A 15,833-nucleotide genomic window follows, 5' to 3' on the forward strand; every position below is an offset into this window, starting at 1 on the left:
TGGAATTGTTATACCTAATACATTGTTAATAACGTTTCTTTCGGTGAATAAGTTAACCAAAGAGCCAAGCTGCATTTCTAAAGCAAAAAAACATAAGAAAAATACCACAAGAATAGATAATGCCACTAATTTTCGTCTTTGTTCTGCTGATAATTTAGATATTATATAAATAAATATGCCCAGAGCTGTTATTCCAACAAATATGAGCATATTAGTAAAAAATTCACTATGTATAAGCATTTTAGCAATTATTGATGATGACAGAAAGCTTCCTATCAATACTATACCAAAAATTTTAATCCCTAATATGCGCTTATTCATAAGCTCTGGATAAGGAGAAAGGCCGCTATCTCCTAAAAGATTCTGAAATTTGAGAAAAAAGATTAGCCCTATAGACATCCCAATACCAGCTAAACCAAAGCCGTAGTGCCAGCCAAACAAGTGGGCTACATAACCACATGAAATAGAAGCCAATATTGCTCCAATATTCACGCTTACGTAAAATAAAGTAAAGCCTCTGCTACGTTCAGGATCGTCTTTGCCATAGCATGAACCAAGTAAGTTAGTTGCGTTTGTGCGACGTGAAAAGTCGCTTATTAAATTGTTTAGCAGGTCACCCTGACTAAACCGAGTGTTTTGCCGCTCGTACCCTACTAGACTGTACAAAAGCAGTAATGTTTTGTGCAAAGCGTTTAGGACAATGAACCCGCCTGAAAAGGAGAAGTTCGGTCTGTGAAGAAAGAACAATGCTATAAGTGTCAAATTGGCACGGGGGCTAGGGTTAATGGTATGGATAGCGCAAGCAAATGATCCTAAGCATCGTTACGTCGAACAAGCCAAAGACACTGATAGGCTTGAACCAAAAGGTAAGTAGACAGGTTATCAAACTGAACGCATTTGATACGCAAACATCAAGGTCACCGGTGTAGAGATCAATCCTAACCCGTTGTTGTTTAATAGGTGGAACACGGAAACCCCATATATCTCTGGGTACCAATATTGGATATTCAGTAAGGTCGATCGTGAGAAAGGCTTATGGGTATGTGGGATTGGGAGTGTGGAAAAAGTGAACGCTCATCTGTAATGGATGTGATACAGGTTTAAACGTTACCTGGCTCGAAAGAGAACTGACGTCCACAATGGTCATCTTGGACAAGATTGTTTGTAAAACTTTTAAAGAGAGGAAAGCAGATGGTTACAGGTAAAATTGTAAGTGCACCTTTCGGTACTGCCGAGCACTGGAACCAAATTAATTGGTCTCAATGTAAGAAAAAAACTAGGAAGCTACAAGCTCGTATTGTTCAGGCAACAAAAGATGGGAGATGGAATAAAGTGAAAACTTTACAACATCTTCTCACACGTAGTTTTAGTGCTAAAGCATTAGCAGTGAAACGCGTAACTTCGAACAAAGGAAAATACACAGCTGGTGTTGATAATCAGTTGTGGCAAAGTCCTTCAGCTAAATCTCAAGGAATTGCTAGCCTAAAGCGACGTGGATATCACTCTCAACCTATGAGACGCATTTATCTAATCAAGCCTGAGGGCGGCAAGCGGCCGATTAGTATTCCAACTATAAAAGATCGTGCGATACAAGCCTTATACCTTATGGGCTTGGACCCTGTTGCAGAAACAATAGGAGACACTCACTCATATGGATTCAGGGTGCATCGTTCAGCAGCAGATGCGGTAAGTCAAATTTTCATAACATTGGCAAGACGTGATGCTCCGCAATGGATTTTAGAGGGGGATATTAAGAAGTGTTTCGATGAAATAGACCACCACTGGTTGAAGAACTCAATTCCAATGGAAAAGAGTATCCTAAATAAATGGTTAAGGTCTGGATTCGTAGAAAGACGAATGCTACATCCCACAATAGCAGGAACTCCACAAGGTGGAATTATATCTCCTGTACTTGCTAATTTAACTCTCGACGGTCTTGATGATGTTTTCAATAAACATTTCGGAAAAAAGGGAACCAAAAAACGCAAGAAATATGGTGTACACATGATCCGCTATGCGGATGATTTTATAGTAACTGGAAAATCGAAAGAAATTCTAGAGACTAAAGTCAAACGGCTTGTAGAGGATTTCCTGAGCCAAAGAGGGCTATCTTTATCGGCAGGAAAGACAAAGATCATACACATAGAACAGGGATTCGATTTTCTCGGTCAGACAGTACGCAAGTACAAAACAAAACTAATCATCAAACCTTCAGAAAAAAGTGTAAACAGACTTCTGAAGCGCATCCGGTACCTAATTCGCAAGAAGAACGCAGAAACCCAAGAAAAAGTAATTGATATGCTTACACCTCAAATTCGAGGATGGGCCAATTACCATCGAGGAATATGTGCGAGAAAAGCTTACGAAAAAGTGGACCATGAGATCTTCAAAGCCTTATGGCACTGGTCAAAACGCAGACATCCTAATAAAGGATTACGTTGGATTAAAGGTAAATACTTTAAAGTCAAGGAGTCTCGAAAATGGTGTTTTGCAGTACTGGCTAAGAATAAAAACATAGTTGAATGGAAAGAACTCTTCCAAGCGACAAGTGTACCAATTCGCCGCCATAAGAAAATTAGAGCAGTAGCTAACCCCTATGATAAAGAGTGGTATGCTTACTTTAAAGAACGTCAATCAAAAAAACTCTTCTCTTTGCAAAAATGGTAAGGTATGATTAATGTTAGTTCTAAGAAGGAATTTGATATGTCCAAATATTCGATAAAAACTGTTGCCGGTTCTAAAGAAAAGGACTTAAGGTGGCTCGAGCCGTATGAAGGGAAACTTTCACGTACGGTTCCTAGAGGAGGGTTCGATGGGTAAATATCTTAGTCCATTGAACTCTTACTCTTTCAAGCGTATCTTCGGTACTGAAAAAAATAAAGATATCCTTATTCACTTCCTCAATGATATTCTTGGCTTTACTGGTAAAAATGAAATAAAGGATATAGAGTTTTTAAGTACTATTCAAGACCCTGATATCGCCGCTAAAAAGCAAAGTATTGTTGATGTTCTCTGTAGAGATTCTACAGGTGCTCAATACATTTGCGAGATGCAGGTCGCTAAAATTAAAGGCTTCGAAAAACGCGCCCAATACTATGCTGCTAAAGCTTACTCAAGGCAAGCTGATAAAGGTGACCAGTATCATAACCTTAAGGAAATTATCTTCATTGCTATAGCAGATTGTGTACTGTTTCCTAATAAATCTGAGTACAAATCAAAGCATACTATTCGAGATGAAGACACTAATGAGCATGATCTAAAAGATTTCTATTTTATATTTATTGAGTTGCCAAAATTTCCAAAGAATAAGGAAGATCAGTTGGAAAATATAGTTGAAAAATGGGTTTATTTTTTTCGATATGCAGACGAAACTAGTGAAGAAGAGCTGGAAAAAATAATAGGTAGTGATGTAATAATTAAAAAGGCCTATGAAGAACTAAATAGATTTAACTGGTCAGAAAAAGAATTTATTGCCTATGAACAGGAAATAAAACGTATTCTTGATGAACAGGCTGTTCTTGAACAAAAACTTGATGATGCTAAAAAGGAAGGAAAAATTGAAGTTGCAAAAACAATGCTGGCTAATAATGTTGATGTCACCACTATTGTTAAGTTTACTGGCCTCTCCATGAGTGAGATTGAAAAATTAAGTGGAAATCTGTGAACGGTTACCTTGGATGACAGAAAAGAGTGTTGGAAGGAGGCAATATTAAAAACTTAATTTCAGTCCAGCCAAGAACACATAACCAGAGTTGTTATTTTCTATTTTAGGCTCTTTTGTACTAAACTTTACAATATCGAAATAGTATGAAGTACCTAAAAAAAGAGAATTTTCAAGACTTAAAGCATATGATGTTAACTCGTTTGTACCTTCGCCTGCAATATCCCTACCACTACTAAAATATGTTAAGCTCGATTTGTAAGAATCAGAACGGTAAGCGATACCTGCATTCATATAATACGTATTATTTGTTTCAGGATTACGCTTCTCACCAGATTTACCACCATTACCATACGAAAAAATGCAATCAAGATCGAACAATTTTAGCTTCAAACCAAAATTCCAGTGTAGTAATTGATTGCGGCATTCATAATTTTTAGAAGTCCCATCTGAGCAATCAGTTAAATTTTCTCTTGCAAATTCACCAGTTAAGGCAGTAGTAAAACCTATATCATCTGACAAGCTGTTTTTATAGGAAAGGCCAGCAGCAATTAGATTGCTATATTGTAAGTTATTTTTTCCTGGGACGTAACTGAACCCGAGTTGAAAGTTATAGATTTTAGGGGAGATGTAGTTAATTGATGATTGTTTTAACCCTAGTTCGAGCCCATTATACTCACTGTAAATGTTGGGTTTTACCCAAAATACCTTGTCTTTATCATATCCAGGGTCACCATCTTTTTTAGGATCACCGCGCAAATTTGCATAGTTTGCCCAGCAACCATTTACTCCTCCAGCAGCTGCATAAATTTTTGAAGTGTTAATTAACATGCTCTGACTAACTAAACTTCTTTTACCATATTTAATTGATCCAAGTTCCTGGTTTTTTATGATAAAATACCATTCCTCCATGTCTAACTTTTCTATGTCTAACGCTTTTAGGTTTGCAATACCAGAAACCCCTGCCTTAACATTAACCCCCATTTGAGTATTTGGATAAACTTGCTGTAAATAAAGAAAGCGCAAGTATGAATCACTTGAAGTTTTATCCTTAGGCTTAGCATTGAAAGAATCTCTGTTGAAGGCGTAGCCGAATCTCAAATCTATTTTTCCGTCTAGTTCTGCATAAAATATTTCCTTATCCAAAATTGTTTTAGAGCTAGCACTATTCTGCAAAAACAATGATGAAAGCAGTGCTACCAGGTAGTACTTTAACTTCATAAATAAACTTAAATCTTTATAAAAATTTAAGTTTAAACTCAATATAAATAAAAAACAACTTTTCAGAAGGTACCGCTGGTAGATTTTGCTGCCTGTTTTTGAGCTATCTTCCCATAAATTATTGATACACTTGGTAATTTTTGCATTAATAACTGCTTATTAATGGCAGAATGTATACGATTAATTATTTTAGATGTACTTTTTACATCGCAGTTAATCAAAACAAAAAGCACTTTATTCTCATCAATATACCCTAGAAAATCATCACTACGGCAATTTTTATAAAAATGTTCTATGATAACTTTCAGTGCATTATTTGTCTCACTACAGCTACTATTTAAGCCAATCACTCCTATAGCTGCATTAATTTGATGTTGAAAGGCAAAATTTAATATAACGTATAACTCTAGAATAGTGGACTCATTGCCCGGTATATCGAATAAGTCATGGTTTTTATATTTTTTACCCATTAGATATTTATCTCTAAAGATTCCTAGTTTATGGGACAAACTGATATCACGTATTAATAGCTCATAATTTATTTTATTACTGGCAAATTGTGCAGTGCGGAAAACTTTTACTTTTGTCCTGATATCTTCTCCTTTAGCATCAGTTAAGGAAAAATCTATCACTTTAGGTAATATATCAAGTAAATCGTGCCCATTTTCGGTATACTCTAAATAATTCTTCATGTCGTCAGCTGCTCTTGCACTTAAAATATTGATTAACGGCTTATTAAGTAAATTCCCTTCCTCGTATTTTAACAAATTCCTTGCGGCTTGATTGAGCCCTAAAATTAACACGTTTTTTTTCTTATTATCCTGACAAACAGATACCACAGCATCATCTTTTCTTCTTGCAGTTATGAAATCATCCATACTTTCATTCTATACAGCGTATTTATAAGTATAATAAGATTATATTAAGATTTACTTACTTATTAATATGCTTGATTGGGTATAGGTAAAATGTCATATGGGATGGCTTTGTTGTAGAAGAATCAAGATTACTGTTTATAGACTTCAAGTTACTGCAAAAAATATTTTAAAACATAGTGATATCTTGACTTTACCTAGTTAATATTCCAAATTATAAAAAAACAGATAGTTCTATGACGACAAGTCTATTACAAGGCAAAAAGGGATTAATAACCGGAATAATAAATAAGAGATCAATAGCATACGGTATAGCAAAAACTCTCTCAGAACACGGAGCAGAACTTGCAATCACCTACCAGAATGAAATAATAAAAGAAAAACTATCACCAATAGCAGATGAACTAAATGTGGAGCTAATATTACACTGCGACGTTTCAAATGAAAAAATCATAGATAACGCTTTCGAAATAATAGAGAAAAAATGGGGTACTCTTGACTTTTTGGTGCATGCAATAGCATTCTCCGATAAAAATGAGTTAGATGGTAAATATGTCAATACTTCACTAGATAACTTCCTCAATGCAATGCATATATCGTGCTATTCTTTTACTGCTTTAGCGCAAAGGGCTGAAAAAATGATGTCAAATGGTGGTAGTTTACTTACTTTATCTTATTATGGCGCTGAAAAAGTTATGCCAAATTATAACGTTATGGGTTTATGTAAAGCGGCACTTGAAGCAAGTGTAAAATATATAGCATGTGATCTCGGGCCACAAAATATCAGAGTAAATGCAATTTCCGCTGGTCCAATCAGAACTTTAGCATCTTCTGGAATAAGCGATTTTCACTCCATATCAGAATGGAATAGAAATAATTCTCCGCTCAGACGCAATGTTACAATAGAGGATGTTGGCAAGGCAGCGCTATACTTATTAAGCGACTTAAGTAGTGGCACTACTGGAGAAATTTTGCACGTCGATTCAGGATATAACGTTGTGGGAATGAAGGTGGTTGACTGAGATCTAAATCCCTAATTCAAAGCGCTAGTTCCTTCGGGTTCATACACAACTCTATCAGGAGTTTTGTGACTGTGATTGCAGAAAACATCGAACATAAAATTCCTATTGATAGAGTGACAGAAAAGCCTCTAATTGCTCCACTGCCAATAATGAACATTATTCCTGCAGCAATGAGTGTTGTGATATTTGAATCCAGTATTGTCTTTATAGCGTTTTTAAACCCTTCTTCAATAGCACGTTCCACTCTCTTGCCAGATTTGATTTCCTCACGAATTCGCTCAAATATTAAAACATTTGCATCCACCGCCATACCAACAGTAAGTGCAATACCGGCAATTCCAGGTAAAGTTAGAGTTGCTTCAAGCAGAGTGAGAATTGATAATATAAGAACTACATTAGAAAAAAGTGCAACAGAGGCCAATACACCTAATTTGCCGTAAGTGATGATTATAAATAAAGCCACGGCTATAATAGAGATTGTTGCTGCCATTTCCCCTGCCTTTATTGATTCTTCTCCAAGACTTGGGCCAATGTTTTTTTCTTCAATTATTTTAAGTGGTGCTGGCAGTGCTCCAGATTTTAAAAGTATTGCAAGTTCGCTTGCTTGTTTTTCAGTGAAATTACCGCTAATTTCTCCCTCTCCATTTAAAATTGGCTCACGTATTGTAGGTACTGTTAAGACTGTGTTATCCAGAACAATTGCAAAAGGTTTTCCCACATTTTCTTTAGTGATTTTTGTGAATCTTTTACTCGCTATGCTGTCAAATTTAAAATGCACTGTTGGTTTACCTAAGTGACCAAATCTAACTGATGCGTTAACCAGCGAATCACCACCTATTTCAGTTTTGCGGAATATTGGATAAGAATTACCTAAAGAATCCTTGAGCATGACAGTGGTTTCATGGTCTATATCCTGCACCTTGGCTATGTTAGTGTTTGCCAAATGAAAAGCTAGCTTAGCAGTTTTGCCAAGCAGAGATTTTATCTGCTTGGTATCTTCTACTCCAGGCACCTGCACTAATATTTTATTCTGCCCTTGTTTTTGAACGCTGACTTCCTTTGTGCCAAGTTTGTCCAAACGGCGCTGGACATTGTTTATTGATTCTGCAGCTACTTCACTGATCAAAGAATTTTTATAATGGGGTTTATACGAAATGAGAATCGAAGAATCTTTTCTATTTAGCTCTAAATTTGGATTTATCGCATTAATCAACACAGATGCTTTTTTATAATCATCAATATTATTTAAAGTTATAACGCTATTTTGTACGTTAGATTCAATATTTTTTGTTAGCAATGTCTCTTTTATTTCGTTAGCTAGCATGCTTAGCTTTTCCTTAAAATAGAAGTCTAAGTCTATGTTTAAAAGCAAAGATGCCCCTCCTTTCAGGTCAAGGCCTAAGTTTATTCTTTTTTTCGAAATAAAAAGCTTATTATCAAAGAAATTTGGCAGTGTTATGTATAAAGCAAATAAACAGATGCATAATACTGAAAAAGATTTGACTATAAGTCTGTTATACATAAGTTGTAGGTTTAAAATTGTAATAATTGATTGTAAGTTAAAAATAGATTTTTGTAAAATTCTCTATTTGACCTTACCCAGAAAAAGTAGAGAGAAAGTTAAGACGTTTTTATCATAAGAATAAATTGTGCAGGAATGCAATAGTTAATAGTAGAATGTCTACGTTATTTGTTATAAAAGATTTCTATGTATTCAAATATGGCAGTTCTGGTTTGTCGAGCGAGAAGTATCAATAAGCAGCTCCCTTTTAAGTGAACTTTTCTGCAACAGAGTTATCGTAACAACAGCCCTTATGGCTCATGCTGGAAATGATGTTTTTTGTATTCAATAGAAATTGGTAATTTTGAGAGGTATACTGTGACCCTTGATCGCTATGTAACAGCAGATTTTTATCGGGTTTGCGTTTATCAACGGCCATCAATAAAGAATCTTATAACTAATTATCATGTTACTCATTAACCACCATGCGTGAATATAGGTCAATTATTGCCGCCAACAACCTTCTTTAGTTTTTATGTAGGTAATCCCAAACTTTATTTGGCTGATCAGTAGTAAAATTTTGATCCAATGTGTTCGGAGCCACAACTCGGTTGCTTATTTGCTGTTTTTTATTTTTGAACTTTCGTCTAAGCTTGGCTTTAATGCCATTTTCTTCTAAGAAACTCTTTCTGCTAGTAGCTCTTTTTTAATCAAGACATAACCAAATTCACTAGCTTTCTTGCTTAGAGTCTTCACTATTTTTTCCTTATATAACTTTTCATAGTAATCAATGCCCTTCTCTACATATTCCTGTCCATACTTTAGCATACTATAAAAAATGCACGCCAATTTCCTAGCCGTAGCGGTAATCGCTTTCGATGCTCCTAGTCGTTTTTTTAACCTTCTGCAATATGCACCAATCCCACCGTTGCTTCTTGACACACACTGGGCAGCCATCCTAAAAGCATTTGCAGCACGAGCAATAACTTTGCGAGTTCTCGTCCCAAATACTTTTTCCCCTGTAACTTTATTAGCAGGACTTAGCCCCAACCAAGAAGTAAAGTGCTTCTCTGATGGCCATTTATCGTGGTTCAAACCAACTTCTGAGATAATTGTTTGTATAGTTAGCACATCAAGCCCAGGAACTTTAGTAAAATCAATACCGGTTACTCTATACAGTTCTTCGTGTAAAGGAAAGTCTGGTCTGTTTTTTGAAAACCTATTCTTTATTTTGCTGCATCGCTTATTCTCGTCAGATTTTGTTTCAAATGTTTTGTAATATTGTTCGATGCTTTTGTCGCATTCTGCTATTTTTTCCTGATAAATATTATACAATTCAAATTCTTGCTTTAACACAAATAAGAGTTCCTTTCTGTAGTCGCCTTTTAGCGCTTTTGCCATGGTAGATCTATCATTTCTTATCCGTACATCTCTCAATTCTGATAATTTTTCAGGATTCCTTTCACCTTCAATTATTGCTTTGATAATTTGCATACCGGTCACTCCAGTAATATCACTTATGACTTTGTGTAATTGAACGTTCATTTGAATTAACGCTTTTTGCATACGTAGAATATGTGTGGATGCACTTTCAATCAGGTTGCTACGTTGCCTAACGTAATTACGCAACACACACATTTGATCATCAGGTCTAAACGACCCATGGAGTAATCCATAGCTGTGTAATTGTTGTAACCATTGACAGTCTTGAACGTCGGATTTTCTACCAGGCACGTTCTTAATATATCGTGCATTTACCAATTTTACCTCAAATCCATATGACTCAAGTATTTGAAACAAAGGAATCCAATATACTCCTGTTGATTCCATAGCTACTGTTCTAACTTTACATTTCTTTAACCACCCTGCTAAGTTATGAAGATCAACTGTAAAGCATCCAAATTTTTTGACACGTTGTTCATCTCTTCCTTCAGGTACACATACATAATGCACAGCTGAGCCGATATCAATTCCTGCTGTATCAGGATTCACTATTTCTAGTTTACTTTTTGCCTTTATCATGGTAATTATCCTACTATAACTTATAATGGAGAAGCACTTAAGCTTGGGACGGTTAGATTATACAATCTTCTAATCGAGGTAGTCATAATAGACTCCATCAGTGGTTTAACCGTTCCTCCAAAACCACGCTCCTAAACGGGCACTTAAGCACCATTGATCAGTCGGTTATAACTGCAGAAGTACTTCTTGATAAATTATATATAAAAATTGCTATGGAAGTGAAGAAATAGTTTCTTTCCGGTTTAACAAGATTTTTTTCTTGTTCGACGCTCCTAAAGAGAAGGAATTACTAAAGTTGCAATTGATAGAGGGCTCACTTTACGTAAACAATATAGAGATTCTAAATAAGAAGGCTGTAGCATGTATGAAAGTTTTTCGCGTATTATTTGAACAATCTTTGCATGATTGTAAAAAAGAATTACCTCCTGAAAAACACATGTTGCTTAGCATAACTGAAATAGAAAAGCGCCTAAATCTTGATCCAGAAGCAGATCCAGAACATCACATCAGAAAACCACTAAACACAATCCAAAGAACAATAAAAACCACCTTAGCTAAAAAGTTAGGACTAAACATCGAACGTAATGATGTGATTCAAACAGTTGGTTGGCCTGGATCATCGCGTAAAGATTATGGTTACCGTATTAACCCTTTCACTGTGCTGATAAAAGTAGTTCGTTAACTGTGTTGAAGAGAAGTAAAAGATGTTACAATGGAAAAAGTAAAATTTGTGACAAGGCTTGTGATCAAGTTTTAAAGAAGCGTTCTTTGGTTGGTATTTTACCCTAAAGTCACATCTAGCTTTAAAATACAGTTTTTGTCTCATCTAAAAAAATACAAATTCTCAATTATGTAACTTACCAAAAGCCTAAATTTCTTTTGCTTGCTTCAATCTTTTCTACTCTGTTCGTTTGCCGACTTTTGTGTTTGAAGCACATCTACACTCAATGACCCTATACTAATATATACCGGATTTCTTACTACTTTTTCCGGGATTTTCTCAAAAAAAGTTAAAATAATTTTAAGACAGCTAAGGAATTAAAGAGCTTTGAAAACCAGCTATATCTTTTACAGCAGCTTCTTTGCTATTTGAGTTGTTTCCATTTTGGAAATAACTGCTTATTTGAGTTGAGAGGAGATTACACGAGCTTTTGATAAAAACACTAATCCCCTATCTAGATAACGCTATAATAGCCCTTTAAGACATCTTAAAGAATTGTGTTGTAGTAGAGAGATTGTTTTGGCTCCATCCCCTTCTTTTAAAGCCAAAGATACTAATGTTAGCAAACTCTATAAACTTAAGAATAACTGTAGAAACTACTATTTTTTCAGTCAGAAGAAACATTACTTACAATTCAATAATTTTCCAAAATCAATTATATGTGAAAAGTAACCACTATCTATAACATCATCACTTACATCATTAACGTGGATAAGGACTGGACGACATGAAAAGCCTTTTGGACGATTTAGTGCATCTATTTTCTTTTGTACCTCTTGTATTATTGAATGACCAATTTTATCTTTTGAAAATTTGATTTCGCAAATGTAGAGAGTGTTAAACTTCGTTTGAATCATATAATCAATTTGACAACCTGCACTATTACGCGTTCTTTTCTGAAAAAATGGATTCTCGCTTATTATTCCATCAATTCCTAAGATATTATGTATACTCTTTCTATTGTTCAGCACCAAATTTTCAAATTGAAGCCCAATAATTGTATACCACTCTGGTAAGAACCCTATAGAATAGGTGTCACGACTAATTTTTCCTAGATCTTTTTCGATATATTTTAGATAAAACCTTAAATAATTATCTTGAAGTCTGTATCTCCTGAGTCGTGAATCAGTACCAGTTTTTATACTCCAAGTATGATCCTTTGCAATAAAACCAGCAAGCTCAAGTTCATATAGATACTCAGAAATGCGTCCATGTCTTACGATATTTAAAGTAGCACAAATTTCTTCTTGTTCTTTAGCTCCAGTAGAAAGAGCTCTGACTATTTGCTTATAAAAAGCAGTTTTTCGCATGAATAAATCTGAGAATATTTGATTAAATTCTTCAACTAAAAACCCACCTTTTGTAAAACAAAGCCTTTTAATATTTTCTTCAGCACTATGTTTAAAATTTACCTCCTCTAAATACTTTGGAATTCCGCCAGTTACTGCAAGCACCTTAAATTTTTCATATGCTGAAATATTTTTCGGCCAAAATTCATTGCAATCAGAAAGTGATAATTCTCCGAGTGTTAAAGTTAACGATATTCTCCCTACGAAACCAGTGCTGCTAAGTATATTTTTCTCGATCCAGGATGAAGCTGATCCACAAACAACAAAAATTAGCTTGTTATTATTTTTTAGCTGTGTATCCCAAAAATTTTTTATTTTGCCTAAAAAGGTTGGATCTTTTGAGCCCATCCAAGAAATTTCATCAAACAGCAATAATGTTTTTCCTGATAGTAGACGTTCACCAACTGCCCATAGTAAATCGCTCCAGTCATCATAACGAGCAAAAGATGTATTAAATTGTCTAGCAACTTGTCTAGAAAATTCATTAAGTTGGTAGGACATTGTAGTATGCTTTGCTGGTGGCAAACCTATAAAGGAGTAATATTGTTCAAAATACTTACCAAACTCTTGAATTAAACGACTTTTTCCTATACGACGCCTTCCTTTGACTACTACAAAAGATGCAGTATTTTTTTCTGTAAGCTCCAGTAGTTGTTTTAACTCAGTTTGCCTACCAATAAATGATGGAGAGATAAAATACGAAATATAAATCTTTGTCTCCGTTATACGCGATAAAATTGGAGACGTAAATAAATAAATTTAGATCTTTGTCTCCATCTTGAACTATTGAGAGGGTTTTGTAGCTTCTGTTTCTTCTTCTATGGCAGTAGCTAGAGACTTTTTTCCTTGATCTACCTCTACAATTTGCTGATTTCATCACTGAGAGTTTTGCAATTAATTGCTCAGAGGTTTTAAACAAAAGCTGTTCTACTGACATACTTTGCTATACCGAAATTATGAAAACTGTTTACTTTTTTGAAAAAATATTTTACAATGAATAAAAAACCTGATAAACTAAAGTGAGGTTTTTTTATAACAAGTAGAAGTTTAAAGTAAAAAATAATTTAGAAGTACCTCGTAATCGAGTTTTAAGCTATCTTACATGATTAACCTAGGTCTTGGTGGTATAATTGTACCCTGAAGTTATAGAATGGCTTTAAAACGCAATTAAGGGCCATTTGTTTTTTCAGATAACTTTGAAAGAGAGCTTTACACATATACATAACTTATTATTGTAAGTAAAAGAGAAACGAACAGAGTAGTATGTTTTAAAGTCATACTACTATATTATTATTATATAATAATAGGAGTTATTCTGAAAATTGAAAACCGTATAAAGTCCTCTATATTCCTAGCTTTTCTCCCTTTTGCTCAGATTGCAGTACCAAAATCTGAAAAATCTCTTAAGTTACTGAAAATATAGCGTTTTTTTAATTATCGCTAAATTCAGATTTTGTAAACTAAGTGAAATCTACTTAAAAACTGGCAAATTCTGAAATCTGAACTGTTTAAATAGTTTATAGTTCTTATAAGTGATTTTACTATTTTGGCTCTAATCGTTGTAAACCCAAACATTTGGATTTTCTACAGGAATAACATCTCCATATTGTGGTGATTTGTAATCAGTTGGTAAAATTTTCTCATAGATAGTAACTTCCTTGTTTAGCTGATGATCAAACACTTTGCTTCTTTTTTCCATACCTTCAACACAAAGTATTCCATATTTGGTCCTTGCTCCATTTTTGCCTTCTTTATTGAATTTAATATAACCTTTTGTAGCAAGAACATCAATACGATCACGAATGGAATGATTGCTACCAAGTCCTGCTTTATTTTCGAATAACTTACAAAATGAACTAGTTGTATACACATTTCCTTTCCGTGCTTCTTCGTAAATCAATTGTAAAATATTATCGTACCTACGTGAACGTTCTGCATCTAACTTTTGACCATAGTCTTTGTTTACAAGTCTTTGTGATTCATAATCCGTTGTATGCCAGCAATTATTCACTTTATCAACGTATTTTGATGCAATAGCATGACCATTGCGTAGCTCAAATATTAGCTGACGACGGCTTTGTTGTTCATTTGGTCTAAACATTATCATTCCTGTAGTATAAAAACTTCGCAATGAACCAGCTCCACTAAAGCTTTGAAAGGGATCTTCTTCTAATGATTTCTTTTGAATCTTTTTTGTATGATGTACTAAAATAACCCCTGCATCTTGATTAGCCAGCTTTCTCAATTTACCAACCCTTTCTTGTAGAAAGAATAACATAGCATTGTTGTCATTTTCACTACTATTCTCGCCGGCATCAAAAATATTGCGTAGTGGATCTATTGCTATTATATCAACTGCATTCGAGCCAAATGAACTTTCTATTTTATCTAAAATAATCTCTATACTATCATCATTTAGGAGTAACTCCACTTGTGGTGTAATAACTAAATTATATCCAGCAATTTCAAGAAGTTCTTCATTTAGTTTAATCTGCTGAAGACGTTCACGCATATAGTGATAGCCAATTTCAGTTTGTAAGTAAAAGATTTTCAAAGGTCTTGTGGGCATCATGTTCAAAAATGGAACTCCTCCTGCCATGTGTAATAACCAAGAAATAAGAAAATCACTTTTTCCAACCTTAGGTGCACCTGCAAACACCAATAGTCCTCCTGGAGTTAAAATTCTTGGAGCTATTATGTCTTTCGGCATTGGTGATTTATCGTTTAAATACTTTATTACTGGAATTGCTGAAAGTGAAATGCGACGTCCTGCTTTTTGAACTTTCGAGAATTCCTCGATAGTTGATAGTTTTTTCACATATGGAACTTGAGGAATTGAAGATAAGAATTTTTCAACATTTATACCTTCTTTCACGCAATCAGCAGCGTCCCAACCCTTTGGTTTATCTTTAGGTATTTCCAAAATGCAAAGTTCTTCAACTCCAAGACAAGTAAGTTTCATAGCAGATTTTTCAGCGTATTTCTTACCTGGTTCATCATTATCTGGCCAAATAATAACATGTTTACCTTTAAGTGGTGTCCAATCTGTTTTATTTGGGTCTGCATTTGCTCCAGACATTGCAGTTGTGGCAGTAATACCTTGCTCTATGAGAGCATTTGCACACTTTTCCCCTTCTACAAGAATAATTTTATCGGACTTTAAAATACCTGGAATATTATATAGTGGCCTTATCTCTGGTACACTAAAGGTGGATTTTTTGATATCAAAAGGAAGATATCTCTTTCCACTATCATCATCATAACGATATACTCTAACAATAGCTTGGCCGTTTTCATCGTAATAATCCCAATATGCAGTTGGATTACCTGCAGTTTTGTCAGTTTTGATCTTTTTAAAATGACCAAGCCATTCAGCTATAGAGTCCATTACTTCAGTAAACTCTGTTCTAGTACTTTTTCTATGCACTTCTGCCCAAAGGTCGATAATGTCACCACCTTCT

The 15,833-nt window shown here is 34.7% G+C and overlaps 2 protein-coding genes across 2 annotated transcripts; one reads left to right on the top strand and one right to left on the bottom strand.

The window, feature by feature from the left end:
• Positions 1-5,993: 5,993 nt before the first annotated feature.
• LOC136412745 (enoyl-[acyl-carrier-protein] reductase [NADH] 1-like) lies at positions 5,994-6,779 on the top strand. Its single transcript, XM_066395915.1, has one exon. It carries the CDS (start codon positions 5,994-5,996, stop codon positions 6,777-6,779), a length of 786 nt encoding a protein of 261 aa, XP_066252012.1.
• Positions 6,780-6,795: 16 nt separating this feature from the next.
• On the bottom strand, positions 6,796-8,103 carry LOC136412746 (protein translocase subunit SecD-like). Its single transcript, XM_066395916.1, has one exon. It carries the CDS (start codon positions 8,101-8,103, stop codon positions 6,796-6,798), a length of 1,308 nt encoding a protein of 435 aa, XP_066252013.1.
• Between the last annotated feature and the right edge of the window lie 7,730 nt (positions 8,104-15,833).

This window comes from Euwallacea similis, chromosome 12 (assembly GCF_039881205.1).
Source record: "Euwallacea similis isolate ESF13 chromosome 12, ESF131.1, whole genome shotgun sequence".
NCBI lineage: Eukaryota > Metazoa > Arthropoda > Insecta > Coleoptera > Curculionidae > Euwallacea > Euwallacea similis.